At 44.5% G+C, this 27,277-nt stretch overlaps 1 protein-coding gene across 4 annotated transcripts in view; it reads left to right on the top strand.

Moving 5' to 3' along the window:
• Nucleotides 1–16,097, top strand: part of KIF5C (kinesin family member 5C) — a 154,513-nt gene extending 138,416 nt beyond the window's left edge. For all 4 annotated transcript variants that reach the window (XM_081580533.1, XM_081580534.1, XM_081580536.1 and 1 more), the window contains 4 exons: nt 78–182; nt 2,067–2,283; nt 3,373–3,486; nt 15,966–16,097. In XM_081580533.1, coding sequence (XP_081436659.1) covers nt 78–182; nt 2,067–2,283; nt 3,373–3,479 — 429 coding nt within the window. In that variant the 3' untranslated portion in view covers nt 3,480–3,486; nt 15,966–16,097. The remainder of the gene's footprint in view (nt 1–77; nt 183–2,066; nt 2,284–3,372; nt 3,487–15,965) is intronic.
• Nucleotides 16,098–27,277: the final 11,180 nt, after the last annotated feature.

The following is a 27,277-nucleotide window of genomic DNA, read 5'->3' as shown; positions in this document are numbered from 1 at the left end:
TGGCTCTTCCACATGATGCTGGGGCTGAGGGTGGGCAGTTTGGAGGCTGATTCTGCTGACCCCTTGTGTTGATGCAGAGTGTAGAGCTGGACAGTGACGATGGAGGAGGCAGTGCTGCCCAGAAGCAGAAAATTTCCTTCCTGGAGAATAACCTGGAGCAACTCACCAAGGTTCACAAACAGGTAGGAGGGTTGTGCCAGCTTGCCCCTGCTTCTTCTTCTCTCCTGGAAAGAAGACTTGCTGCATTTGGCTCCAGTGAGGGAGGAGCTCTGATATGGAAGGTGAAAGGACTATAACGTCACCAGAGAACATCAGCGTCGGAAGGGACCTTGAACTCTTAGTCTTCAGTGACTTCCTTTGTATATAAAATACTTTCTTTGATGGAAGCCAAATATAAAGAATTGAATGTGAGCTCTCTGGGGTTTGGGGAGCAGGGTGTTCAGTCGTGTCTTTTCATTCTGCCTCACTTTCCAGCCTCGGAGCCCAGCTGGCCTCGGTTGTGTCCCATGACGCTTTTGAGGACACTTTGTGGACCCAAAGACTCCACAGAATGCAAAGCGGATGACACTGAGCTGGTTCAGGCTTCCTGTTTCTAGAGATGAGAAAACAGACTAGGAGGGGAAGCCACTGGCTTCCTCCCACAAGTGGGAGAACTGGGGCCCACACCAGCCCCCTCTCTGCTCTGCTCTGTTCCTTGGGCATCCTCTCAGGTTCCCGCGACACCCTGGAGTTTGCTTAGAGCGACAGAGAGCAACAACCATGTCCAAACCCACTGATGATTTAGGCAGGTTATTTGTCTCCTTTCTGTTTATTTTTTAAAATTTGCTTTTAATTGAAAGATAATTGCTTTACAGTAGTGTGCTGGTTTCTGTCATACATCAACATGAATGAGCCATCGGCACATAGAGAGCCCCTTCCTCTTGGCCCTCTCCTTTCTGTTTAAATGCTGAAATGTTCATGATGGCTTTCCCTAAATCCTCAAGATTTGGGATCTGAAAAAATGGTTCAGCTTTGCAATAGACCACATACTCTACGGGATGTCATTTCTCTTTGACTTGTTACATGCTCTTCAACGTTACTGATGATGGTACTTTTGCCCAAAGGGAGAATGACAGATTCAACGTGGTTGAAGTCATTCAAGCAAATTTTTGATGAGAAACAGAAAAGCAGAAACTGCTGGGGACTTGAAATTGAGCCCTGAAATTCATTAATTATTTTATTCATGAATTCAGTGAATATTTATTAAAAACCTACTCTGTACCAGGCACTGGGGCTGGGACTGGGTGGAGAGATAGAGGTAAAGAAAACAGGTGTGGACCTAGCAATAGTTCAACCCATACAGCACTTCTGATTTTGAAAACTTTTCCTGATCCACTTGCATTCCCACAATGGTCTTTTTATGTAGTGTGTGGACTCAGTAGTGGTTGAATGACTCATACCTGGTCAGATGACCAGGAAATAACAGAACTGGCTTTTGGCCCATCCTTAACCTAGGGTGAGTCTGTTCTTTCTGAATTGAGAGTCTTAGATCATAAAGAATGAGCAGTATTGCTGAGTTACTTAGACCCTGGGTACATTCCAAACCTTGTGCTGGTGTGGACAACGTGTCCTCTCTGAAGGAGGCCTTCAGAGAGCTCTAGAACATGAATGCCTTTCATAGAGCATGTCTGAACTGGCTTCACGTTTCGTAGCTTTCACATGTCAACATCGGAGTAGTCAATTTTCTCCTGCAAGTTCCCCCTTACCCCTCAAACAAAAGAGGAAGCAAATCCCACCCAAGCCTGAACATTTCCCACAGTTGGAAATGGCTTCTAATTCTAGCCTACTCCCCTCTCCACTTTCTCCGAACTATGAATACTCTGTTTGGCAAATCTGAGTCTCAGGATGTGGGACTTTTATTCCCCTCAGGTGCTCCCAGAGTTTATGGTCTTACGCACTTTCCAGAACAACCTGGCGCAGGGAGTGGTGGTTCTAACTGCTCCTCTGTGGCCTTCTCAGCCCCCAGCTCTGGGTCTGCTGCTTCTGCCTCCCCTTCTGGTAACTCCCCACCTCTCTCTTCCCTGCAGCTGGTCCGGGACAATGCAGACCTGCGCTGTGAGCTGCCCAAGCTGGAGAAGCGTCTGCGTGCCACGGCCGAGCGTGTGAAGGCGCTCGAGAGCGCACTGAAGGAGGCCAAGGAGAATGCCATGCGGGACCGCAAGCGCTACCAGCAGGAGGTGGACCGCATCAAGGAGGCCGTGCGAGCCAAGAACATGGCCAGGAGGGCTCACTCGGCCCAGATCGGTATGTGTGCCTGCACTCGGGCCCTTGATACAAGGTGAGGGCTCCGCCGGCCAGATGCTCTGTGCAGGCCAGCCTGGGCCTCCCAGCACCCGGTGTCCATCCTGGGAAGATGGGATCACCAGACACGCGCTTCCTTGAGATTCCAGAGGACATGATGATCTTCAAAATTATCGAACCGAGCCAGCCCTGGGTGCGGGCAGAGGGGTTTGGCTGTGAACAGAGATACACTCTCCCAGAGATACCAGAATATACAGCTTGCTCAGCAAAGCCTGCAGGCCCCTTGTGATTTGCACCTGGCAGAACCATGAAGGAGCTGCATGTTGCTAGAAGCCTCAGGGAGAGTCTCCTGCAAGTACAGGTTTGGAAATACCCTGGAGAGAGCCAGGCCTGGCATCAGTGAGTGCATGGGGGGTTGGACATCCAGCCCCTTCCAGGCTTGGATTTGGATGTTCTACCTGCAAAGACTGAGAGTGTAGCTGTTGAGTCATAGTTCCCTGGATAGAGCCATAAAGAGATTTAGGGATGTTCTCTAGAGAGCATTTTTTCTTCTTAGATGGAAATATCGCCAATAATATGTAATGTTATTTCTTATCAGATACTGCTCTGCAGATGTTTGGGAAACCAGCAACTCCTTGTTTTTAGTTTTAAGATCATATCTTAGATTAGTGCTTCACTGCATTTATTGGATTTTTATACCCTTGAAAAGTCTCCTGAAACCTGTGGACCTCTTCCCCTAAAAATGCATCATAGACAGAATTCTGCATCCAGTTTTAGGGAGATGCTGTTGGAACCCATCAGGACCTACAGATCTGCCTCAGATAAAACTGAAAGTCTGTTGTCTCTAATTTTCATTAATCAGAATTGAAGTAATTGCTATATAAGGTCTCTTTGTCCCCGGAATTATTGGGTGGCTTGGATTAGCTAACTGCTAATAGAAGGGCAAACCTCTTGTCTTCAGAAAAGTCTGGTGGCTGATAAGAATTGCAACATTGATGAGAAGATTGTGCCTCTTGGTTTTTGCATGTGACCAGGAGGTATCTGGATGCAGCTGTGTAAGCCCTTTCTGAATGTCTCTTCTCTCTTTTCCAGCCAAGCCCATCCGCCCTGGACACTACCCTGCATCATCTCCAACGGCAGTGCATGCCATCCGAGGAGGAGGAGGCGGCTCTTCAAATTCCACTCACCACCAGAAATAAATATGAAGTGAGTCCCTGGTGTCGGGTGGCTTCTGTCCGGGGCAACACCAGGGGCTCTCCTCGCCTCTGCCAGGAGCTTGGCCCTGCGTGTGTAGACAGCTCAGCTCCGCCCAGCACACGCCCGGGGGCTTCAGGTTATTGGGGGCCTGTGTTTACCCCCAACTCAGTCTAGAGTCTTCGGGTCTTCCAGCTCAGGCCACCTGGTGCTGGGACCCTCTGGGGGTGGCGAGGGCGTGGCGAATGAGTCATGCCAGCTTTCTTTTGTCTGTGGGACTCCCCTCTGTAGCTGGCACCCGCATTGGCATTACCTGTTTGTCAGGTGCTTTTGCCCAGAGCAGGCAGACATGGGTGGTTGCTCTAAGTCTCAGGAACCGAACCTAAGAAAGAGCCAGATAATCAAAAGTCACATGTTTATAATTACTATCTGAACTCAACAAATGGGGTTTTAAAGAATTGTGCAGATTTTCATCTAGCTAAGTCTGGACCACTTTTTTTCTTTGAGATGCTGGTCTGAAAACTTCTCTTCCCACAATCCACATGTCTGACTTGGCTCTACCATGTCAGCACAAAGGAAAAAGTAGTGTGCTAGAGAAAAGAGGAGGCAGTACAGGCCTGTCCTCTTGTGCTTGCGGGAAAGAGTTTACTGGTTGGGCAGGGCAGAGAGACAGCTCGGTGGCCAGAAAACTCTGTTTAGAGAAACTGACTTCATGCCAGTAACTTATAGATGGGAGGAGGTGGCTCCTAATGCTGACCGTGGAGTCTGAGTCCTCACTAGTAAAGGTTGCAAAATGGGTGAGCTTGGTGACAAAATCACAGTGATCAGGGGCAAGTCAAGAAAGAGTGGGTCTGCATCCAGGCTTCCCTGATAGCTCAGTTGGTACAGAATCCACCTGAAATGCAGGAGACCCTGGTTCAATTCCTGGGTTGGGAAGAGCCCCTGGAGAAGGGAAAGGCTACTCACTCCAGTATTCTGACCAGGAGAATTCCATAGGATTGCAGAGTCGGACACGGCCGAGTGACTTTCACTTTCACTTCAAGGCAAGTGAAGATAAAGGGCTGGAGCCCCCACTCACAGGCTATCGTTAAGGCTCAGACAAAACTTCCAAGGAGGAAACTTGCGCATGTCCTGCCCCAGCAGCACATCAAGGAGCAGGACACACCAAGGCAGCCCATGGCAGGCAGTGTGCCCTCTATCTTCTGCCGTATCCTGGAAGGGTGGATGGGAAATTATCTTGGCGATGGGTCACCCTATTCAGATGTGATCTCTGCTTTTAATCAGAAGTGAAGGCAACCCACTCCAGTATTCTTGCCTGGAAAATCCCATGGACAGAGGAGCCTGGCGGGCTACACTACCTGGGGTCGCAGAGTCGCACGTGACTGAGTGACTAAACAACAACAAAGTAAAACTGGATGTTAAAAAATTGTTTTTGACTGCATCTTATAGGTGTTGGGGTTGACACTTGAAGGGAGCTGTAAGAGCAAAATGGGCAACTTAGTACAGAAAGCCTAACAGTGGTTCTCGACCTTTGGTGAGTGTCCGCATCACCTAGCACCCAGAGACCTAGGCTTCTTGAAGTAGCATAGTGTTTGGACCTTCATGTTTTCACCAAGTACCCCAGGTGACTTTGCCTGCCTGCGTGCTATCACTTCAGTTGTGTCTGACTCTTTGTGACCCCATGGACTATAGCTGCCAGGCTCCTCTGTCCATGGAATTCTCCAGGCAAGCATACTGGAATGGGTTGCCATTTCTTCCTCCAGGGGATCTTCCTAACCCAGGGATCAAACCCATGTCTCTTGTGTCTCCTACATTGGCAGGTGGGTTCATTACCATTCACACGACCTGGGAAGCTTTTGAGACCTGGTGTAGCCTAAAGTATCCGAAGGTGGCTTATACGGGATGGATGTTTATTTCTCTGTCATATGAAGGACATTTGAGGGTGGTCTGTCAGTGGCTGGGGGAACTGTACAGTGACAAAACTTAGGCTCACTGTCCTCAGCAAGTACCTCCCTTCCTCACGGTCACCTAAATGACTTCTGCAGTCCTAACTGTAGTGCCTGTGCTCCATGTTAATATTTGATATTTGTTTTTCTCTTTCTGACTTACTTTGCTCTGCATGACAGACTCTAGGTCGATCCATGTCTCTACAAATGACCCAGTTTTGTTCCTTTTTATGGCTGAGGAATATTCCGTTGTATATGTGTACCATATCTTCTTTATCCATTCCTCTGTGGATGGACATTTAGCCTGTGAGCTGTGTTGAGCAAGCAGAGAGAGCAGCTGGGGAGAGGCAGAAGCAGTTCATGCAGTTGAATCAGCTTCCTTTAAGTTGCCCTTTCAGAGGTGCCATCCAGCTGCAATGAGCGCACCCCTCTGGCACAACTGAGACACGTGGCCACATCTGCTTCAGGGGAGGCTGGAGAAGGTGGTCTTTGGCTGGGCCCATCACTGCCCCAGATAAGACTAGTGTTCTCTTGCCTGGAACGATGAGATGGGTGTTGGATAGGCAGCCAGCACTCTGGTTGTTCTTTTTTTAAAAATTTGTTTGGCTGTGCTGGATCTTAGTTGCGGTGTGTGGGGTCTTAGTTGTCTGACCAGGGATCAATCCCTGGCCCCCTGAGTTGGGAATGTGGGGTCTTAACCACGGGGCCACCAGCAAAGTCCCCCCAGCACTCTCTGTTTATGGAACACACACTCTGCAGCAGTGCTGTGCTAGACGTAATATCTCTATTACCCATTTGATGGAAGCACCGTGTTAGTGTGTGTGCTTGGCTCCAGCAAACTCCTAAGGAATACACCAGCCCAGGTATTCTGGCTTCAGAGACTGCTCAGTGGAAGGTCCCCCTTCTTGGGCACTCCCAGAAAGGCCTGTGAGACCCACTTTTATGTAAGATACGCACAACCATACGGCAGCCAGCCATCACCCTGGCCTGAAAGCTTCAAAGTCTTGAGACTCTCAAGACCTTAAAAGTGTAGACGCACCCTCACCCAGCATGGTGATTCGTTTCTTTTGTTTCTAACTCAAAGCGCTAAGAGTGGTTTTGATGATTTTATCTGAAGTTGGAATCTTCTCCACCCACCTTATTATCTATTCATATGACTCCCATGGCTGAGTGTTCTCCTCACAACGTCACCAAACAGACCCCATGCAAGTGTCAGGGTGGCAGAGGGGTTGAGGGGCTTGACTTTGGACAGAGACCTGGGTCAGGTGTCAGGCCTTCCTTTCACTTTCTTAATCTCAGAGTCAGTCTTCTCATTTGTGAGATGGGGAGAGTCCTTTCCCTGAGCACAGGCAGTGATTTAAGGGCTAAGTGAGGTCATGCTTCTGAGCGGCTTGGCACATAATGAGTGCTCAACAAAATGGCAGCTGTGGGAGAAGTGAGCAGTGCAGGCTTGGCACAAGGTGGGTGGTTAATGAATGCTGGTTTATGTTCTCTTCTAATTCTCACAGTTGATGCAAAACAGTTTTTCGTGTCAGTAGCAACAGATTATAACCACTAAGTGGAGAAGGCTGATGTCTGAATATCCTGTTTGGTGCTGTGACTGGATATAAGGGGTTTAAAATATACTAACATGTATTTATCCCAATATTATAAACAACATTGACTATTTTTACGAAAATAATTGGTCATTGGTTAGTGGAGTCGGAAAAACAAAAGGATGATAACCGATGGAGTAGGGAGTTATAATTGGAACTGAGGAAATGCTGATTAAAAATAAGCTTATTTAAAAAAATAATTGGAGGAAACTCCCTGGCGATCCAGTGGGTAGGACTCTGCTCACTCTCTGCTGAGGGCCTGGGTTTAGTCCCTGGCCAGGGAACTGAGATCCCACAAGCCTCACGTCATGGCTTAAAAAACAGAAATATGGAATTCATTTATTAGGTGGATCAAAACCTTTTTGAGATGATCTTTTTTGGGTTTTCCTGGTGGCATTGCGGGTAAAGAATCCACCTGCAATGCAAGAGACACGGGTTCCATCTGAAGGTCAGGAAGATCCCTTGGAGAAGGGAATGGCTACCCACTCCAGTATTCTTGCCTGGAGTATCCCATGGACAGAGGAGTCTGGTGGGCTGCAGTCTATGGAGTCGCAGAGAGCTGGACATGACTGAACAACTGACACTTGCTGCTCTTTGGATGCTTGTTCTGAAGTGTGTCTGTCCTGTAGCAATGGTCTCAGCTGCTGATCTTCCCAGCTCTCCTGTTGGAGCCAGAATGGCACCTTCATACTCAGGCAGCATCTGGGTCCCTTTGGGATTTCTTTCCGCTTCATTTCAGGATGCAGAGAATATAGTCACAATGCATCTCTGGGTTTATGCTCAAAGTTTCAGAGCCACCGAAGAGGCCAACGTATGGAAATCAAAAGAACCCAGAACAGTGCCAGCTTTGATCTCATTTTAAAATCTGGGGGCCAGGGCTGCCTCAGGAGGATTGGGACCATCTTTTTCAAGCTCCAAAGCCAGACATGGGGCAGCATGGTGCAGCAGACTGAGGACACGGGGTATGGAATTGGGCACATGTGGGTTCCAGCCTTGGCCTTGGCTCTGTTCTTTTGTGACATTGGGCAAGTTGCTTGATTTCTTGTAGCTTCAGTTTCTTTATCTGCCAAATGGGATCAGGCATTTTATACTTGCTCCGTGCTTGGTTTAACAGTAGAGAGACAAAGGCTCTATTCTTGTGTACTGACACACTTGTCGGGGAGAGATAGCAGATAAAGAAGGTAACTGCGAATAATGGTTAGTGTTCTGAAGAAAATAAGAAAAGCTTAATGAAAGAGAGGTTAGGGACACTTATTTAGGAGAGGGGGTGACTTTTGAGCTGAGAACTAAATGATGAGAAATGCCAGCCCTATGATGTGTGCACAGACCCTCGCTGGAAGGTGGGTCCAGATTGTGGACGTTTGAGGAACCACAGGAAGGCTGATAAGGCTGGAGCACAGAGAACAAGGGAGAGTATCATAATTTGGAGAGGGAGATGGAACCAGATAAATTGAGGCTGAGGTGAGCAGTTTAGAGTGTAAGCTAAACCTGGGGTTCACTGGGGCCTTTGGGCCTCGGAGTTGTGGGACTGGGTTCATGATGAGGAAAGGTCGGCGAGAGCTGGACTTTGGAAGGAGGGTAGGGGTGGGGTGAGAGTAAGTGCAGGGGACTCCCCTGGGGGTACTATTGTGGATGTCCACTTGGCCGGGGGGTTGGGCGGGGAGTAGCACTGAGCTAGGTGGCAGCAGCAAGTGGTCAGAGTTGGCCTGTGTTGGAGAGCTGAGGGTGGAGGGGTGAGGAGGAGGGGTGGGTGGGAATCAAAGGCAGTTCCTGGGCTGGGGCCCTAGCAACCAAGTCAATATTGGTACCTTTTAGCAATGACAGGGAAAATTGGGCAATGCAGGTTTTATGGAAAAGAGAACTTGGTGGATCATGAGATGCCTCTTAGACAACTCAGCCTAGCTCACCATCAGGCAGGTATGTTGAGTAGGCAGAAACCTGCAAGCTCAGGCGAGAGGTCAGGGCTGAGGTCCTAGAGAGTTATGGCCTGTGGATTGTGTTTAAGGTCACATGTCTGGGTCTGGAGGAGGTCACCTGGAGAAAGGGTGGACAGAGGCAGAGAGTGAGGAGGGTTTGACCAGATCTGGGGACTGGCCAACGGAAAGGTCAGAAAAAAGGAAGTAGCAGCGATAAAGGGGCCTGAGGAGGATAATGTTAGGTTCAGGAAGGCAGAGTGAAGCCCTGGCTCCTAAGGGGAGGTGGTCAGCTGTGCTGAAGGCTGCTCAGAGCTCCAGGGAGATAACCACAGAGACTGATGGTTTTTGGAGGCCTGAGGGCAGAAACCTCAGCTTTAGCACAAGGGGGCAGTGTGGAGCAGAGTGTGGGGGTGGGGAAATAGAGTCAGCACCTGCTTGCAGCTTGGAGTTTTGTTTGAAGCAGCAGAGAAATGGAGGGATGTGAGGTTAAGATGGAGTTTGCATCCTTTTTTTTTTGGCTGAACTCCACAGCATGTGGGATCTTAGCTCTCTGACCAGGGATCGAACCTATGTGCCCTCAGCAATGGAAGTGCGGAGTCTTAACCACTGGACCAGGGCAGTTCCTGCTTTTCTTTTTTAAGATGGCAGCTATTACAGCTTATTTGTACGCTGATGGTAATAATCCAACTCGGAAGGGAAATGGATAACTTAGGAGCTGGGAGAAATACATTAGAGAGTATCGGCTTCCTGTGAGGTGCTTCGAGCTGAACATAAACGAAGGCAACGCTGTACCCAAGGCAGAATAGAAAATTCTGGTAAATGGGGCGTGCAGGGAGGTGAAAACGGAGCTCATCTGAGCGCTTGTTTTCCTGTGCAAGTAAGAAGTCAAGTTATCTGCTGAGAGGGTTGGGGGACATGGGGTTGCAGGCTGAAGAGAGGTGTGAAATAGGCCTCTTGGGTAGTTCTGAGTGCTTATCCGAGGCCCTGCATTTAATTAAGGTAGACACCGTTTAAATACTTGTCCAGCTGCCTGGTACCCAGGGCCCTGGAGCTGGGATTGCTTCCTTTGCTGTGCAGTGAGCACTGGTTCCAGTATGTCCACCAGATGGCGCCAGTGGGGCATTACTGGAAGCTCGGCCGTTTTCCAAAAGGCTTTTCGAGGCAGAATCTATCGTCTTGGTTTTCCCCTCTTATTTCTCAAACTTGAGTAGTAAATAGAGTACTTTTAAGGAAATAAAATTCTCACAGATTCCTGTAGTTAATTTAAATTATTTTATTATAGTTTTTATTTTATTATTTATTTAGTGCAAATTAAAAAACAGTGTACACTCCTTAAACTGGTAGATGTTCCGCAACTATCAAGTTGAAACAGATTTAAGAAAGTAGATTTTAAAAAGTCAAAAATCCAAATCACCAACCTTTACTAAGCTTTACTAACTTAACAAATGACAGTCTTTTGCTGAAAATAAAGAGCAACGTGCAGTGTGACTGTATGTAGTATGTATTGGATTTGGTGGAGTTTGTCATGTGTGTCAAGACATGACTATTCTTTCATACTCTTTTTCTGTAAATCACTGCGGAATCACCCCTTTTTCTGTAAATCACTGCATGATCAAGTCATTCTGTCTTTTCATGGCTGGAATGCCTCATCTTCCTATTGTCTGGATTTAGCCTGAAGATGATAAAAACCGTGGCGAGAAGCACCAACTTGGTTTTGGCATAATGCAGGTGTGGGGCTGAAGTTGGTTACAAGGTAGTCAGCTAGATAATCTAGAATATGCACATATTAATGCTTCAGATTTACATGGCAAGGAAAGCATACAATTGGAAATATAGTGAAATGAACCAAAGACCTCAGATGCCTTTCAGTGTTGATGTAGCTGAACACTGTTATTTTGAGGACTGTACACATATTAAAAACTATATATATATATCAGGTCTAGAAATTATATCCCATTTAATAAAGTTTTGATACACTTTGATAAAATATTAGGCAAAATCGTGGTAGTAGAGCCAGAAGGCACTAATTGGGCCCTTGAAGTACATTTGAAGATGGTTTTTTTTGTTAACCACTGTGATTTCATGATTTGAGGCATAAAGAAAACAGCTCTGGAAAAGCACTTCTGCAGTTTATAGCAGGGTCACCCAGGTGAATGTAACTACAGAAAGCCATTGAAGAGCTCAGGAGTCTGTCCTGACCCCTGGGTCTCTGATTTATGTGACAGTCCCTGGATCACTGACTGTCGCTGCAGGGTAGCGCTCCCTCTTTCCGGTTTTACTACTTCAGGATTTTATTGTGAGTGTATTTGTTAATTGTTTTTCTTTCTTTTCATAAAAGTTTCTAAGTGTTTTATTTATTTTTTAATTTAGTTTTTATTTTATATCAGAGTATAGTTACTTCTCTGGTGGCTCAGACGATAAAGTATCTGATTACAATGCAGGAGACCTGGGTTCGATCCCTGGCCCCGGAATATCCCCTGGAGAAGAGAATGGCTGACCTACTACAGTATTCTTGCCTGGAGAATCCCACGAACAGAGGAACCTGACAGGATACAGTCTATGGGGTCACAAAGAATTGGACGTGACCTAGTGACTAACACTTGCACTTTTCATAGTTGATTTACAGTGTTGTGGTAGTCCTCAGTGAACCCTGCATCCAGCTTCATTTGACATCCTGCAGAGAGGCAGAATGACCCGTCAAAATCTTGACAGCTTATTAGTAGGGGATCCTGGTCTGAGAGCTCTGGTCTGCAGCAGTTCTCAAGGTTCCTGACCTTAGGACCTTTGACATTCTTAAAAAGCTTGGTGAACTCAATGAGCTTTTATATTAATATTTCTGAGTTGTATCTGCTGATTGGTAGTATATTAAAAATGGGAACATTTAAAACAGTACTTCTATTAACAAATGCCATTTTTAATGAAAAATAATTATTTTCCAAAACAAAAAACTTAGAATGGCACTGTTGTTTCTTTTTTTTTTTTTTTACAGTTTTTTGCAAATCTCTTACTAAGCTTAAAAGACAACAGTTGGTTTCTCCTATCTGCTTCAGGCCTTCTGTCTGCTGCAGTTGGGTTGTTTCAGTTGAAGTATATGAAGCAAATCCAGCCTTGTCCTTCCAGACAAGGTTCCTGTCCGTTTAACAGCTAAAAATTCCATGGCATGAAGTTATGACCCTGGTACCTTTATCACGGGCTTATGCTGGGAATTAAATGAGATCATGTGAAAGTAGAGTGAAAAGTCATTAGAATATCTGGCAAAAATTAGACCCTGACAGCATGAATGTTATGGCCGTGGGGACAGGCCTAAAAGAAGTAGGTGAAGCAGGGCCTGGGGGAGAAAGGAAAGAAGTGACTGCAGACAGCACTGGTGTAACATGGGACTTTGAAACTAGCATTGTGCCTTCCAAGGGAGGGATCATGGAGGAGCTGAGGGAAAGAATTCCTTCCTTCACCTGCAGCGCAGTCAGTGGACTTGACTCTCCTCAGTGGTGAGCTTCTCAGAGTTACGAATTCAGAGCAACTAAAACTCTCCCTCAACAGCAGGTTGCACGAGTGCCCCCACGGGACAAATTTGGTTCTGTTCAGCAGTAGTACGTCCGATACAACTGGTAATTCTTACAATGTGGGGACCGAATTGTAGAAAGACAAAAAGAAAGATAAAATTATGTACTATTTGGATTAAGCATAAATCCATTGCAAGCAATTGCAAAAGCCGAAGTTGGTGGGGGAAGGTCTCTAACTGCTTCTTGTAAAACCCGTATATAATTAGTTTCTTTCTTCAACCTTCCCCACCCCTTCTAAAGGAAGGCAATTTTATGTCTTGCTCAGTCTGGTCACACGTTGCCACTCTGAGTTACTGAGGCCCACGGATAGCCCAGTAGCAGGACGCTTGGTCCAGTATGCCTTTAGGTGAGTGAGTGGCTCCTCTGAACCATCTAAGGAGGATCAACAGTGCTGGGTTCTCAAGATTCACCAAGCTGTCTGGAGGGCCAGTCTCTGTTCAAAACAGTCAGAAATGTTTTTTTGGGGGGGCTAACCCACTGGCCTCTATATGTTATATCCGTCTTCTCCCCGGAGTTTGTCAGAGAAGGTGAACATCCAGATAGTTAGGGGAAGGATGGGAGTATCCTGGTAATCCATCCTTGGACCTGGGGAAAAGACTACTTTGGCATACATGCCCATGAAGATCTTTAACTCAGGATGAAAAAAGGTGTACCTCTAAGTAATAAAGGGCATTTTCTTGGTAAAGTTGCTGTGTTTCCTTTCAGAACCCCTCACAATCTCAGTTCCCTCTCGGCCTCCTAGAGGCGGTTAAACTAAGCAGGTTGGGCCTCCTTTGCGGCCCCCCGTTTCGTTCAGACTGTTAGCCAAAACATGCAGCAGCTTGCACTTTGAGGGGAGTCGGGGGATTTGAATGAAAGGCCTTCTATGGAAATCGTGTCGCTTCATGGTCCGCTGGAGTTATTGAGGCCGCCTCGTAGAGTTTATGTGTCTAATGCTCAGCTCCGTCAACACGTAGGCTGCAGTTATCACATTAAGCCATAATCCTACATGTAAAGTATGTGCTCAGTTCCTCCCTGCCTGCAGGCACTCAGGACAGCCGTCTCATCTGACCAGGGTGACCCATGAATGATTCTGAGATCACTTGGAAAAATGAACCTGTAAGGAAAGTGAAATGGGGATTTCAAAGGTACTATTTAGAAAGCATTCTTGAGCCTATTGGTTTTCAGCTCAAAATAGATTTAAATGACAACTATGACTATGCTTTTAGGTTTTTCATTTCTGGTGCTAATACACACCACACAGTCTCACCAGAGAGTCTCCACAGTAAAGATGCTCTTTCCAAAAACAGATCTCTATCTATCTGACTTCTAAAAATGACAGGAATATAAGATGGCTTTATATTTTTAATTCAGCAGCTTAGTAATTGTGAGCAATTGCACTATTGGAGCAAGAAATGGTAGTTATCATATGATCTCCCTGAATATTTGTTTTTTAAGTGGGGGAAGAGGTAATATTCTAAAAAGGAATGTGTTCTCTTTTTTTCTACTTAGTTTTTGTTCTTTGTTCCTTTTCCCGCACCACCTACTTTGCTCTTTTCTGCTTTTAAAAACCCTTTGCGTACTCTGATTTTTTTCCCATTTATTTATAATTTTATCCTACTTATTTATACAAACTATGTAAGGTTGCTTACAATATTATAACACATAAAGCAGGAGAGTGAAGACAAAAGAATTACGAAGAGGGCGTTGTAGTAATCTGAGATGTTTATCACAGTTGAACATCAACTTTGAATGTAAGGCTCCTATGGGCAAAAACAGAAGTGTGTCCATTTGGAGTCCCCTCTTTTTTTTTTTTAAGGTATAATTGTTTTATGATCTTATATTAGTTTCAGGTGTTTAATGTAGTGATTTAAAATTTTTATAGATTATACTCCATTTATTGTTGTTATAAAATACTGGCTATTATTTCCTGTGCTTTGCAATATATCCTTGTAGCTTACTTATTTTTTGCTTGGTGATTTGTACCTCTTAATCCCCTACTCCTGTCTTGCCCCTGTCCCTTCCCTCCCCCCACTGATAATTACTAATTTGTTCTCTATATCTGTGAGTGTGTTTCTTTTTTGTGATTTTCACTACTTTATGTTTTTTAGACTCCACATATAAGTGATAGCATACAGCATTTGTCTTTCTGTCCGACTTACTTAGCATAATGCTCTCCAAGTCCATCATCCATGTTGTTGCAAACGGCAAACCTTCATTCTTGTTGATGGCCAAGTAGCATTCCGTTATATATCTACATGAAGTGTTTAGAATCAGAAGAGCAGGTGGGTTTTTCTTAGTGTCTGTCACATTTCCTGTGCCTGGCACTACCCGTGTATTCCTTAAGGATGAGGCTGTACCAAGCTCTCCTGTCACCCACTCCCCACCCCACAAGCACCATGATCTCTGCACAAAACCCACAGGCAAGACCCCAGGCAGACCGGGGCTTCCAGCTGGTGGGAGGAGGTTGAGCCTTTCTGTTTCTTGCTGAAAGTAGAGTTCACTGGAGTTGGTCCAAAGGCTGACGAAGGGCTGGCCTCTGAGTCAGAACTGGTCACATTTCATCCTGGAGACTTGACAGTGATCAGATGAACATCTGGTGGGACGTGGAGTGACATCAGAGAGGGCCTACTACATCACTTCATCACCCTGGGGAGACAAAACCATGCCTTTCAGGACTGGGAGTCTCTGCCTTGAGAGAGCTTGGCTTAAGGGGGTGTGTCTGACCTGCCTGGATGTCTTCAAGTGCTGGCAAGTGAGAATTGGTGCTTGAGTTCCCCCAAGGAATGAGAAAATGAATTTTGTTTCTCCAAATAACTATAGTTTCAATAGGCACTGACTTTTGGAAGACACTATGAAAAGTGAAAGTGAAAGTGTTAATCGCTCAATCATGTCCAACTCTTTGTGACCCCATAGACTGTAGCCTGCCAGGCTCCTCTGTCCATGAAATTCTCCAGGCAAGAATACTGGAGCGGGTAGCCCATTCCCTTCTCCAGGGGATCTTCCCGACCCAGGGATTGAACCTGGGTCTTCCACACTACAGGCAGATTCTGTAGCATCTGAGTCATTAGGGAAGAGACTATTGTCAGGGCTAAATATTTGGAGCAAAAGCACTAAGTAGGAGGCTGTGCTGTCCACTAGGCTCACTGCTCACCACACAGGTGACTTCTGAGCACTTGACTTGTGGCCAAGTCCACACCAAGATGTATGGAAAGTGCAAAAAACACACCAGTTGACAAACACTGGCAAAAAAGACTGTGAACTATCTCATGAGTAATATTTTAATGTAAAATATCTCAATCTCTAATAATTACTTATGTGGCCACCTGAACATTTATTAATAATATTAAATGTGTGGCTCACATGGTATTTCTGTTGGGACAGCTCTGGTCTAAATATCTAAAATTAAAACTTTTTTTTTCCCTAAAGAGTGAATTTCTATTGTGCCCTCTAACTCCTATGTTCTTTCTCTCTTTGATTCTCTTTCAACAGATATGACTCTCCACGTAGCATGTCAAGGACTACATTAATCACCAGTTCCTTTATTTTTCTCCCTCCTACACAGTTTCCATTTTCTTTTACACTTGCTTACCCCAGCCATCTGCAGTACACCAGTTTCAGATATTTGAGCTGTATAGAGTTTCTGTGTACAGATGCGTGCTTGGACTTTTCTTGAGAAATCTGAATGGAACACTGACAGAAGACCCACTTACTCCTGGGACCCATTGCTCTGGCCTTGGGCCTGGGGCATTGGGTGGTCCCTGGGTGGTTCTCGGAGACTCCTTTCTTGGCAGCCACATCCCAGCAAACACCACTCCCTGAGGGGGAACAACCAAGTGCCGTGGAGGTGGGGACTCCTGCTCTGCCACCACAACTGTCTGGTTTCCTGTAAAATAAACACATTACTTTATATTTTTAGGAACACAAAAATGCTGCTATAGGGTTTAAAATTTTCATTCTGAACACTTTTCCAAAACAAGTCACCCCAAAGATGCATTTTGAATACCCTGGTCACATCTTTGGATCTGTAAAATACACCTTTTAGTATGGCACCCTTTAAAATGCAAAGCATATTTGTTCAAGACAGAAAAACAATCTGACAGTAGCAATGTAGGCAGTGTTCACTCAGACACATCTATGTAGATGCGAAAAGTCATAGCATTCACCTCTGAGCTGCTTGTTACTGAACCTGCAGTGACTAGTCTCAGCCAGCCCAGGTAAAACATCATTCCTTCAGACGTGTTGAAAATGCTGCAAAGTTGGATGAGTGGAAGTGGGGCTGCCTCCCTCCTTACTTCCTCCTGCCTGAACACAGGAGCTCACTTCCGGGATGGTCTCTTCTCTAGGGAATCATCGTAAGCCTGGTGGGGATACTGCTGATGAAATCCAGGATTGTTCCAGCAGTTGAAAAGGAAGCCCTAGAGGGAAAGTGACATATTTTTGTGCCTATGAATAAGTTGTTGTATTAACCCATCCTTACTGACTGTTTAGTTGAGTTCTCTCTTTGGCAGCAAATAGATAGGTTTCTCTTAGGCAGAATTTGAAGAGATCAGTGTGGATGGATTTTTCAGTTCAGCTATCATTTTATTCAAATACATGACTCTAAAGCTGATTCAACTTTTATTTCCAGTTGTGCATATTAAAATGATCGATGTCCAAGTAGTAAATTTTCCAGGGAAACTGACAAGGATTCAATTCAGTTAGTCTCATGTGCTGCTACTTGTTTGGGTAAATCTGAGGGTTAAGTCAACGATGACCAAACCCATCTCATTGAAAGAACTCATCCTATGCTTGTGCTGACCTGGGATGAGTGAGCTGGTTCTATCCCTGCTGTTTTCACCACTGGAATGAAATTATGCCAGGAGAGACATGGCGCTTTGTCATTGCTGGTGGGAGGGAGATAGTTCGTGTGTGTGTGCGCGCGTGCGTGTGTATAAAAAGCACTAAAGACCGAACTGATTTCCAAACTCTTGTGTAAAATTTCCCTAACCAAGCAAAGCTGCTTTGACTTAATTTATTTGTTAAATGTTGCACTTTATGTGTGTTTTGTTTTGAGAGGGGCAGATAGTAAGGCAAGAGAAGAGGATGAATTCCACTGAAGTATTTATTTAATAAGAATGATAGGTTTGCATTCATTTACATTTTTAAAACTTCTTGTGTTTGATTTTTTTTTTTTTTAAATTGTTGATAGTGCTCCAGTGCTATTTGCCATCTGACAGAAGGATCCTTGTAGAGCAGGTTTGACAAACCTTATCAGGTAATAAATAACATATGCCATAGATTATAACCTTGCTGTTAATATGGTTGCCTCTGATTTTAGAAGCTAAAATTGGTCCTTGAGAAGATTTTTCCAGTTAGTAAACTGTCATAACCACTATTGTGGTTATGCTGACTGTTATGCAACTGTATAACTCTATGTTTGGAAATTGAACAAAGGTGAGGAATTCTTCCTTTTGGGTTTTCTTGATAATAGATTATTTTAGATTCTTTACAAAGTCATTTTTCCCTGGGCACCCCCTTTCTAATTCTAAAGGGGGTCTTTGACCCGTTCATGTTTCTAAAAGAAACATTCACTTGTAGTTCCATATTTCTTGACCTCTGTTAGGGATTCACAAAATTCAGTTCACTTTTATTCACAGAGAAAGTTGGCTTTGATGTCTCTTAAAGATAATTCTGCTAGTTGCTGATCAGCCAGTCAGTTCATCTAGCTTCAGTCTTTACAGGACCTCTAAACTAACTTTCCTACACTGTGACTAAAAGGCAGGCAGATCACTGGAATGGATTATGCAGTAAAATCAAATGAATCCCTAAATGTTACTTTGCTTAATAAGGTAATATCAGGACCATATACTCTGTAGAATCGCTTTTGTTAAAAGCTACATTTATGCAATTTTCACTTTCTTAGACTACCATTCTTTACATTTGTACTCCAGATGTGAAAACCACGTTTGTGAATGGCTGAGCCTGTGATGACATTTTTTGGTTGTATGCTGCTTTTTGCTAGAGTGTGTATGTATGTGTGTGTGTGTGTGTTTCTCCTCTATGAATAATTTTATATTTCAAGCTACTTCTTGAAAGTTTACTCTTTGATGCTAAAAGGGAATAACCAGATGATTTCTACAGATAATCTCTCCCTGCAGGATGGTGGGTTGTTGAATTAGAGGAATGCTGTTTGGGATATCAACATTTATGGTTGGAGACAAAAATAAATTAATGCCAAGTAGGTTTTGGTCAGTTACTGGAGAATTCTGTATAAATGTATCATCTCTTCCAGTGCTGTACAATTTGCCTTGTGGAATGGCAGGTAGTGGGGAAAACAATAAATGTGGATTAAGACTTTAAAGGAAATAATATTATATGATTAAGAATATTAGAATTTGTAGAAATATTGGGATAAATGAAGTAAAGAGGACTGTCTAGAAGGTAGCATCTAGAGAGTTTTCGAAGTCCTACTTTCACAAGGGGAAGTGATTTTCCTGTCCAAAGGCCAGACTAAGCCATCCCCAAGACTCACGGGGAGATTATCACTTCTTTTTTCCTGGAGGAATAACTGAAAGCAAATTAAAATTCTCAACAGTCTCCTTTTTGAAGTGTATTTTTTAAGCCAGGCAGAAGACATTTAGACTCTGCCTTTATGACCCAATAGGGAAGTTGTTTGTTGGCAGGGGGTAGGAGGTAGGGGGCTGGGGTAAGATTTCACTTCTAAGTTGTCTCACACTTCATATCATAAGCGAGCTATGGGAATCGTCATAGTCTAAAATGCCTTCACTGAACATTAACAGTTTAGACCTTTTAAAAAATCTTGAATAAAGTCAAGGTAAGAGCCGAAGGAAGCACCACTCCATGAAGTCTGCTTATACATTTACACATCTATTCATCAGTTTAAAATACTTTTCACTATGTGTGGATATAAGGGGAATAGGGCAATTCTGTAGAATTATCCATGTCTAGTTTGTAAAGTATGTTGTGTGTACTGCAGATGTGTGTTCTCTGGGCTTTATGTACTTGTACAGTAGCTTTCATTAAAAAAAAACAACTTGTGGATGAATTTGTTTTGGTGGTGTGAGGGGGAGAATGGCAGTTTGTATCGAGTTATGATGCTGTAATATAGTACATGTAACAAAAGAGCTAGAAATAACCCTCCCCTGGCCCATGGACAATTTTGGTTACCTTCTAGGTTCTAAAATGAAGATCTATGGATACTCTGGCAGACTGCATGTTGTATAATTTGAAAAATACTAAAAGTGGAAAATAAAATTGAATTAAACTTTGGCTGGTCTGTTTTTTCTTATCTGAGTCATCTTAAAGGCACTCTTCTTGCAGTCCTTAATGCCAGTGTGAGGATGGGCCATTTTCTGGCCTCGAAGGAGTTCATTTCAGGGAGCAGTGGCTCGAATTCAAAGCCTGAGCAAGGTCAGCCTTTACCTCTTTGTCTTTTGCTTTGCTTGAAGGTCTGTTTTTAAATTTTTCCTTCATTGAGGATCCAAGAAAACCTGACCTTTGTTTCTTCAGCACTGAAAAGACGGCCACTGATGTCAGTAAGTATCTTAACTTTTTAAAAAGTATAATTCAGTTAGTGCAATAGACCAATGTTTTAGCTGAATTTCTGAATTTCTTCTTGTCCAAGAAAGGATTTATTCTAATAATATGTTTTACCTCATGGGCATTCTTCAACTAATGCATTGGAGCTCTGCGTATGTTGAAAGGTTATTGGCATCTCCTGGCAATTGTTGGGGTATTTGAATTCCTGTTTTAATCTACTGATTATTACTATTTTGCTTATTTGGCTATGCTGGGTCTTGGTTGCAGCATATGGGATCTAGTTCTCTCATTGGGAATCAAACTCAGGTCCCTTGCTTTGGGAGCATAGAGTCTTAGCTGCTGGACCACAAGGGAAGTTCCAAGGGGAGTCTTTAGTTGCAACATGTGATGTCTTTTAGTTGCAGCATGCAAGATCTTTAGTTGTGGTCTAAGGGATCTAGTTACCTAACCAGGGATTGAACCTGTGCCCCCTGCATCGGGAACATGGAGTCTTAGCCACTGGACCACCAGGGATGTCCCTAGCTTACTGATTATTACTATTAATGTACAGCTCTGAGATCTTGTGAGAGGATGCCAGAGTTTGAAGCCATTGGGGAATAACAAATGGCAGGACACAGGATTATTTCTATCTGCTCTCTCAGCAAAATCCACTTCTCTTGCATCTCCTGCCCTACTTTGGGTCACTGACCTTCTGTGGCCATGCATGGCCTTGTGTAATGTAAAAACCCTCATTCGTTCTTTGTTTGGTTAATGTTGCCTGAGAGCCAGACAGTAAACTGCTTTCATCAATTGAAAGTGGAAAGGTGGATGTCAAATAAAGGCTTTATAGTAGAATTCAGGGCACTGCAAATGACATGCTTTTATGATGTCTTATCCATCTCCTTGAATTTGTCATTCTCCAAAGAACTTGGAAAAAGCAGTTACTAGACTGTTAAAGGTAACTTAAGTAGTAAAACTTCAAATGTGGTGGATGAATATTTAGGCTGAAGCCCATTTATTTTAGATGGGAAAGCAGTCCCCCACAAGGACCTGATCACAAAGCACATTTCAGTACCACTAGGAGGTGACCTCTAGGTTCCAGGACCAGCAGTTCTGCAATATAGTAGGTCTGCATGAACCCCATCTGTTCCCTGGGCTCCCGCAAGCCATCCTCAAGGTTTCCTGTCCCTTTGAACTCTGAGCGGTGTTCAGGCTGTGCCTTGGAAATACTACAGAGCTGGAACATCTGTGGGAGAATGTGGAACGGAAGCTATCTGCCGAGGCAATTACTGGTGAGGTGTGTATTGGCAGCTTTAATTTCAGCATTTGTGACAGGTTATATCTTGTGATTTGTCTTATGTACATAATAAATTGAACAGGAGTGGAAGGCATCTCTCGGGTGACACATCAGATGAAAAAATGCGGGATGGGCCACGGGATTTTTACTTTCCCTTTGGTGTTTGGTGGTTCTTTAGCCATTCTGCAGAGCAAACACCGATTTCCATGTGGTTAGTTGGGCTCAAAATAATAAAAGACTTGCAGGTAACCTCTGTGGGTCTTTCTACTTGACAATGCACCATGGATGCAAAGGTTGGAATCTTCCACCTGCTTCACTTCCCCAGTGCTGAAGGAGGTTCTGTTTGAAGCCCCCTCTATTTCTGTGTGTGCTTAGTCATGTCTGCCTCTTTGCAACCCCATGGATTGTAGCCCACCATGCTTTTCTGTCCATGGGATTTCCCAGGCAACAATACTGGAGTGGGTTGCCATTTCCTACTCCAGGGGATCTTCCCAACCCAGGGATCGAATCCACTTCTCTTGCATCTCCTGCATTGTCAGGTGGGTTCTTTACCAATTGGCAAGAACTTCTCTTTCCAGGACCCTCTAAACCTTCACCTCTACCCATGACCAGACTGCAAATCATTCTTGTAGGACAGCTTTTCAGAAAAATGACCTAAAATGATACTTTACTCCTTCAGAATGTATACCTGAGATGAAAGAGATTGGCAAACTTGCCAATAATGTGTGCCAGTCCCAGAACCTCATAATGCTTGGAAAGCTGCAGTTGGTAGTGGATTAAGCTGAGAAACTCTCCTGGTGGTGTGCCAGATACTGTTTTAAGTGCTTTACATGTATTAATCCATATAATCCTCCTAATAACCCCATGAGGTAGGCACCATTGTCTCCAGTGGGGAGGGCATGGGCACAGAGAGGTTAATTAACTTGCCCAAGGTCTCACAGCCGGGAAGAGAAGCAAGGATTGAAGCCTAGGTGGACTGATCCTAAGGAGTGTACTCTCCACAGCTAGTAATACTGCCTCTCAGAACAGTGCTCTGTGTGTGTGTGTAGTGAAAATCAGCAACTGGCCTCAGAAATCATTTTGTAAAGAACTTATACAAAGTTTTCTTACTTGGCAACTTTCTGTGTTTTCTCCTTTCATGGGAATCTGAGATCTTACTGTTATTTGAATTACTTTAAGCAATCTAAAACGTCTAGGAAAGAATTGTTGTCTGGTCACTGAGTTACGTCTGACTCTTTTCTAACCGATGAACTGTAGCCTGCCAGGCTCTTCTGTCCATGGGATTTCCCAGACAGGAATCCTGGAGTGGGTTGTCATTTCCTTCTGCAGGGAATCTTCCCGACTCAGGGATTTAACTGACATCTCTTACATTGGCAGGTGGATTCTTTTATCACTGAGCCACTAGGAAATCGAAATAACAGAGATGCCTCACGGCAGGGGTGCCTGATAATGCACAACTGTGGGGCTTCTGGAGGAAGGCTGCCTGCTGGAGCGTGGTGCTCAGAATTTTTTTCATACATAACAGACACTTGGAAGTGCAACAGTCACTTGCGTCACGGTTTTCAAACTGTAGGTAGTAAGAATTTCACTTATCCATGTTGACTTCTTTTTCTCTTTAGGACGCTATCTCTGGCTGCATTTAAAAATATACGACCTATGTCCCTTGACTTCTCAAGCTAAAAGAAGAGCAGGGTTCTCTTGTCCCAGCTGAGCCAGCTCTAGCAGAAGGCCTGAGGGGGCACTGGGTGGGTTCCCTCATCCATAGATCTGTGTGAGGCCTCGAAGAAGGCTCTCAGGGACCCGTGCTCATAATAATAGCTGCCCCGTACCTCACCTCCAGCCCTGTCATGATGATTAATAGGATCTCATTTTAGCATTTTAAGTTTTAGAAAAAGTAAACATGCCAATCATACCACACATGCAAATGCATGTCCAACTACAGAAAGGGTCAGGAACAGCACTAGTGGGGTTCCCCTGAGACCCCCATTTTACCACAAACTCCCTGTGCTTCTGTCTGAGGACGCCTCTCATGGGCTTCTGCAGGGTTGGGAAGGGCCGGCCCAAGGCAGATGCGTCTAGGTCATGTGATGCTAATTCCTTCAGCCAATGCCAACCTGGTCACCTGCTAGCCAGACCCCAACCAGCAGCCCTGGTGTCCTTGCTGCCCTGCAATGCCCTCTTCTGAGCAAAATACCCCTGAAGCACAGGCCATCAGGCAGTGACGCTATTCAGTCATGAAAGAAGGATGGACTTGGGGCCTGGACCTGGCTCTACTTGCCAGGGAACAACTCTGTGATGTGGTCAGCCTGTTTAACTGTGCAGCATCTCAACAACCTAATCTCCATACCGGAATTAGGGAGTTTGTAGCCCACCGTCCTCCATTCTTCAGTTTATTGTGAGCATCAGTGGGAAACTGTATGCAAGCATCTTATACAAATGCCACTCAAATATATGGGATTGTGACATTGAAATAAAATTCAAAAGGGATAAATCTCTTTGCCTTTATTCAGTGATTCATGAATCAGGCAGCATCCAATCTAGCAGATAGAAGCTCTAAGATGTACAAAGTGAAAGACGTTTATAGGCAGAAGGTAACAGGAGCAGAGAGGCAAAAAGCAGGTTGGTTATTGCAAGGTCACTTTCCTTTAGGGAATGGCAGGGGCATGTAAGGCAGATGACCTAATGAATGCTGATCAGGCAATTCCCTATTGCCTGGTTTAAGATTCCATTTCTGGGAGAGCCAAAACTGAAATTAAGTCCCATTTTTGGTTTGGTGACATGGGGCTTTAGAATAAGTGACTCCATCAGGGGCCTGTTGCCTTGTTTTTAACAGTTATTATCAAATACTTCCCAAGTGAAGGTATTTTTGCCTTGGACACCAGCGAAGTCTTCACCTAGCATCACAGATACTTTGACCAGGAGAGAAGACTGTGAGATCCTGGGAATTGTTGGATTCTACCAGTGAAATGAAATCTCACTGAAGCTGTCTGTTTAGGGTCCTCGCTTTTCCGACTGCTCCACCCTCTTTTTCTTTTGGGGAACGTCTGCTCTTAGGCTATTTCATGGGGAGAGAACCTCCTGAGAACTTCAGTGAGTGGGGTTTGGGGCTAGTTTCTATCTCTGTGCCTGGTGGCTGTTCCGAGGACTCCTGTAAGTTCTCCCCACTCAGTGTCCTGACACTAGATCACGAGTCAAGTCTATTCAGATTCCCAGCAATTATAGCTAATGCTAAGAGCCTACAACCCAGAAGCATCTTTGTAGGAGCAACATACAGGAGCAGCTGACACCTCCGTGTGATGTACTCAGAGCCTGCCGCAAAAATGTGAGCATTCATCAACTTTTCTGCAAAGATTTAAGCACCTACTTTGTACTCAGCATTGTTTTCAGAGCTGGAGAGAGGTGGTATATGACACAAAATCTTCATTTTCTTAGAGGTACATTATAAACCAGTGAACAGCACTTTATAAAATGATTTGGTACATTTAAATGCTATGAAGAAAATAGAACAGGGTGCTGTGATACTACATGGCTTGGGTGGTCAGGAACGGTTCTCTGAATGAGGGAAGGAGCCAGCCTTGCAAAGATCTGGAGACAAATCCAAACAGAAGGAACAGTAAGTGCAAAGGTCCTGAAGCAGATTTTGCTTGGTGTGTTCATGGTACTAGAATTCTGATTTTACGCTAAGACTTTTCTCCACACTGGTATTTTAGTTCCTCATTTAGCAAATTAAAAAGATAAGTATGTTTGTGTTGATTTCAGAAGTAAGAAGTAAATTTAGAATAATCAAAATCCTCTTTGCTTAGTTTACAAATACAACAACAAAGGCATTTGGGCATTTTTGTAGCCAACAACTCTGTAAGCAGACCCATGCATTTGTGGTCCACGCTTCAGTGCTCACTCTGAAACCAAGGTAAAGAGGGCAAGCTCATCCCCAGCTGATACGTTTTAGACAGCCAAGCGGATTCACACTGATCCACAGTCCTCCAGAGGTTACAAGACAATACTGAGGGACAAATATGGAAGAGCTGACTTGCTGCCCAGCCTCAGGGTCTAGCACAGGCCTGACTGAGGGGCCACCTGCGTCTTTGTACGGTCTTCTCAGGGAAATGGCACAGCCACAGCCAGCCACGTGGGAGATTTTTCCCGCTTGCCTTGTATTTGAGAGGTGTGCTCAGCTCACTTTGGGAAGGTTATTTCAACTTTTTGCTACATCAGGACTTTGTGATTGGTGAACATCAAAACCCCAAAGACATGCATGCATCCTTGGCTGCCCTTGGTAAGCACGGAGAGAAGCTCACCAGTCAGGACAAGAATATTCTGCATTTTGTCTGATCCTTCTTGGGCTGACCTTTTTGGGCATTCCTGAAACATAGCCACTTTTGCTGCTGCTGCCGCCTGCCCTGTTCTTGCTTCAGACTCAGTACTTGCCAAGATCAGCCCCAAAAGAAGCATGTCCCCCCGTGGGCCTCACACACTGAAATGGCACCAGACTGAAGTCCTCTGTTTCAGGGTCTGATTAGCCTGTGGCTTTAGGAAATGGGACAAAGCATCGACATTTTTGTAGGATGTCACTTGGAAGTGTTAGCTGAATAGCCTCAGCTGTTCCAATAGTAGTGCTAGATACTACTTGTGTGGAGGGGCTGTGTGAGGGGGATGGCTGGACTAAGGGATGTGGGTGCTGGAGGGGGGTGTCCTGGCAAGACAGGTTTAGGTTCCTTTAAGATTTAAAGGGCTAGCCCTCAGGTAGCTGCACATGTTATTTTCCTTGTGAAAGAAGGCTGTTTTGTTCGCTTAGTGCTCTTTGTGCAAAGCTGGGTTGTGCAGGGAGAAACATTTCTTTCCCTTGGTTTGGGTGGGGTGAGGGCTTGGCTGCTTGGCAGATGCGGGCTGGAAGGTGATTCCAAGTGTGCTGATCCCTGGGCCTGCTTCTCACCTGAGAGATGAGAAGGTTGGATGCCATCAGTTTCCTAGGCTCACCTGTTGGTAAGTAGCACCTGAACTGCTTATCCCACAACCTCTCGGCCCTCCTGAATCAGACTTCTCGGGGGCAGTGATTTGCACCTTGAGTGGGCCTCCTGGTGAACCTCCTTCTCAAGGATGTCTGCCCTTTGTGAGCGCTCAGAAGTCTTCCAGTCCTAAAACTGCTGGCTAAGTTTGGAAGGCAGTGATTCCTAACTGGTCTTGAGACCCAAGGCTTTTTGCAAATATAAGGACAGTTGTGGATGCTCTCTTAAGGAAAAACTTTAAGACATAGAATACTGAGTCCAGGTTCAAGGTTTGTGATTCCTTGATGAATTCCCACTCTGAAGTCAACTGTCAAAAGAAAATCTAAGCACCTAACATCATGATCAGCACAGAGTACCTGCTCACTGAAGGTTAGCGATTCTTTTCATGTCTCCAGCTTCTTTCTATGATATACTAGTATTATCTTCATTTTATAGATGGAGCATAGTGAGAGTCATAAACCGTGACTGGGTTTTAACCTAAATGGTCTGATTCCGGAACCAGTGAACTTAAAATTCTGGGTTACCTAATAAACTGATTCTCAGATTTGCCTGCCTGAATCCATGGTTCTTTCTGATCCTAGTAATTCTGATCACTTCAACACCTCTCCCATGTTAGTTGTAATTAATTGAGCAGTTATTCTCTGCCAGGAATTATCCTAGGTACTTTATATCCATTGTTCCACTGAAAAATGTGCACAGAAAATGGTGTACCATGTTAATGTACACACTGAGTGCTGTGTAAAAGTAGGAAAAATTAGGAAGGTAAATATATCCCAAGGTTCATAAAATTGGAATTATTTCCTCTTTGGATAGTTTCTCTTCCATTATACTATCAAAGATCTAGAGATGGAAAAGAACCTGAAGATTTCCTAGTTCAGATATCATTTTCCTGGGGATCACAGCTATTTGCAAGGATTAATTTAGTTTAGATTCTCCAGGAGTCCATCAATGGTTTGGTCTTTATTTTCAGCTCTATAATG

Source organism: Giraffa tippelskirchi, chromosome 3 (genome assembly GCF_054371585.1).
Source record: "Giraffa tippelskirchi isolate mGirTip1 chromosome 3, T2T-mGirTip1v1.2.pri, whole genome shotgun sequence".
Taxonomy (NCBI): Eukaryota; Metazoa; Chordata; class Mammalia; order Artiodactyla; family Giraffidae; genus Giraffa; species Giraffa tippelskirchi.
Note: the sequence above shows the minus strand (reverse complement) of the source record. Positions and strands in the feature narration are given on the sequence as shown.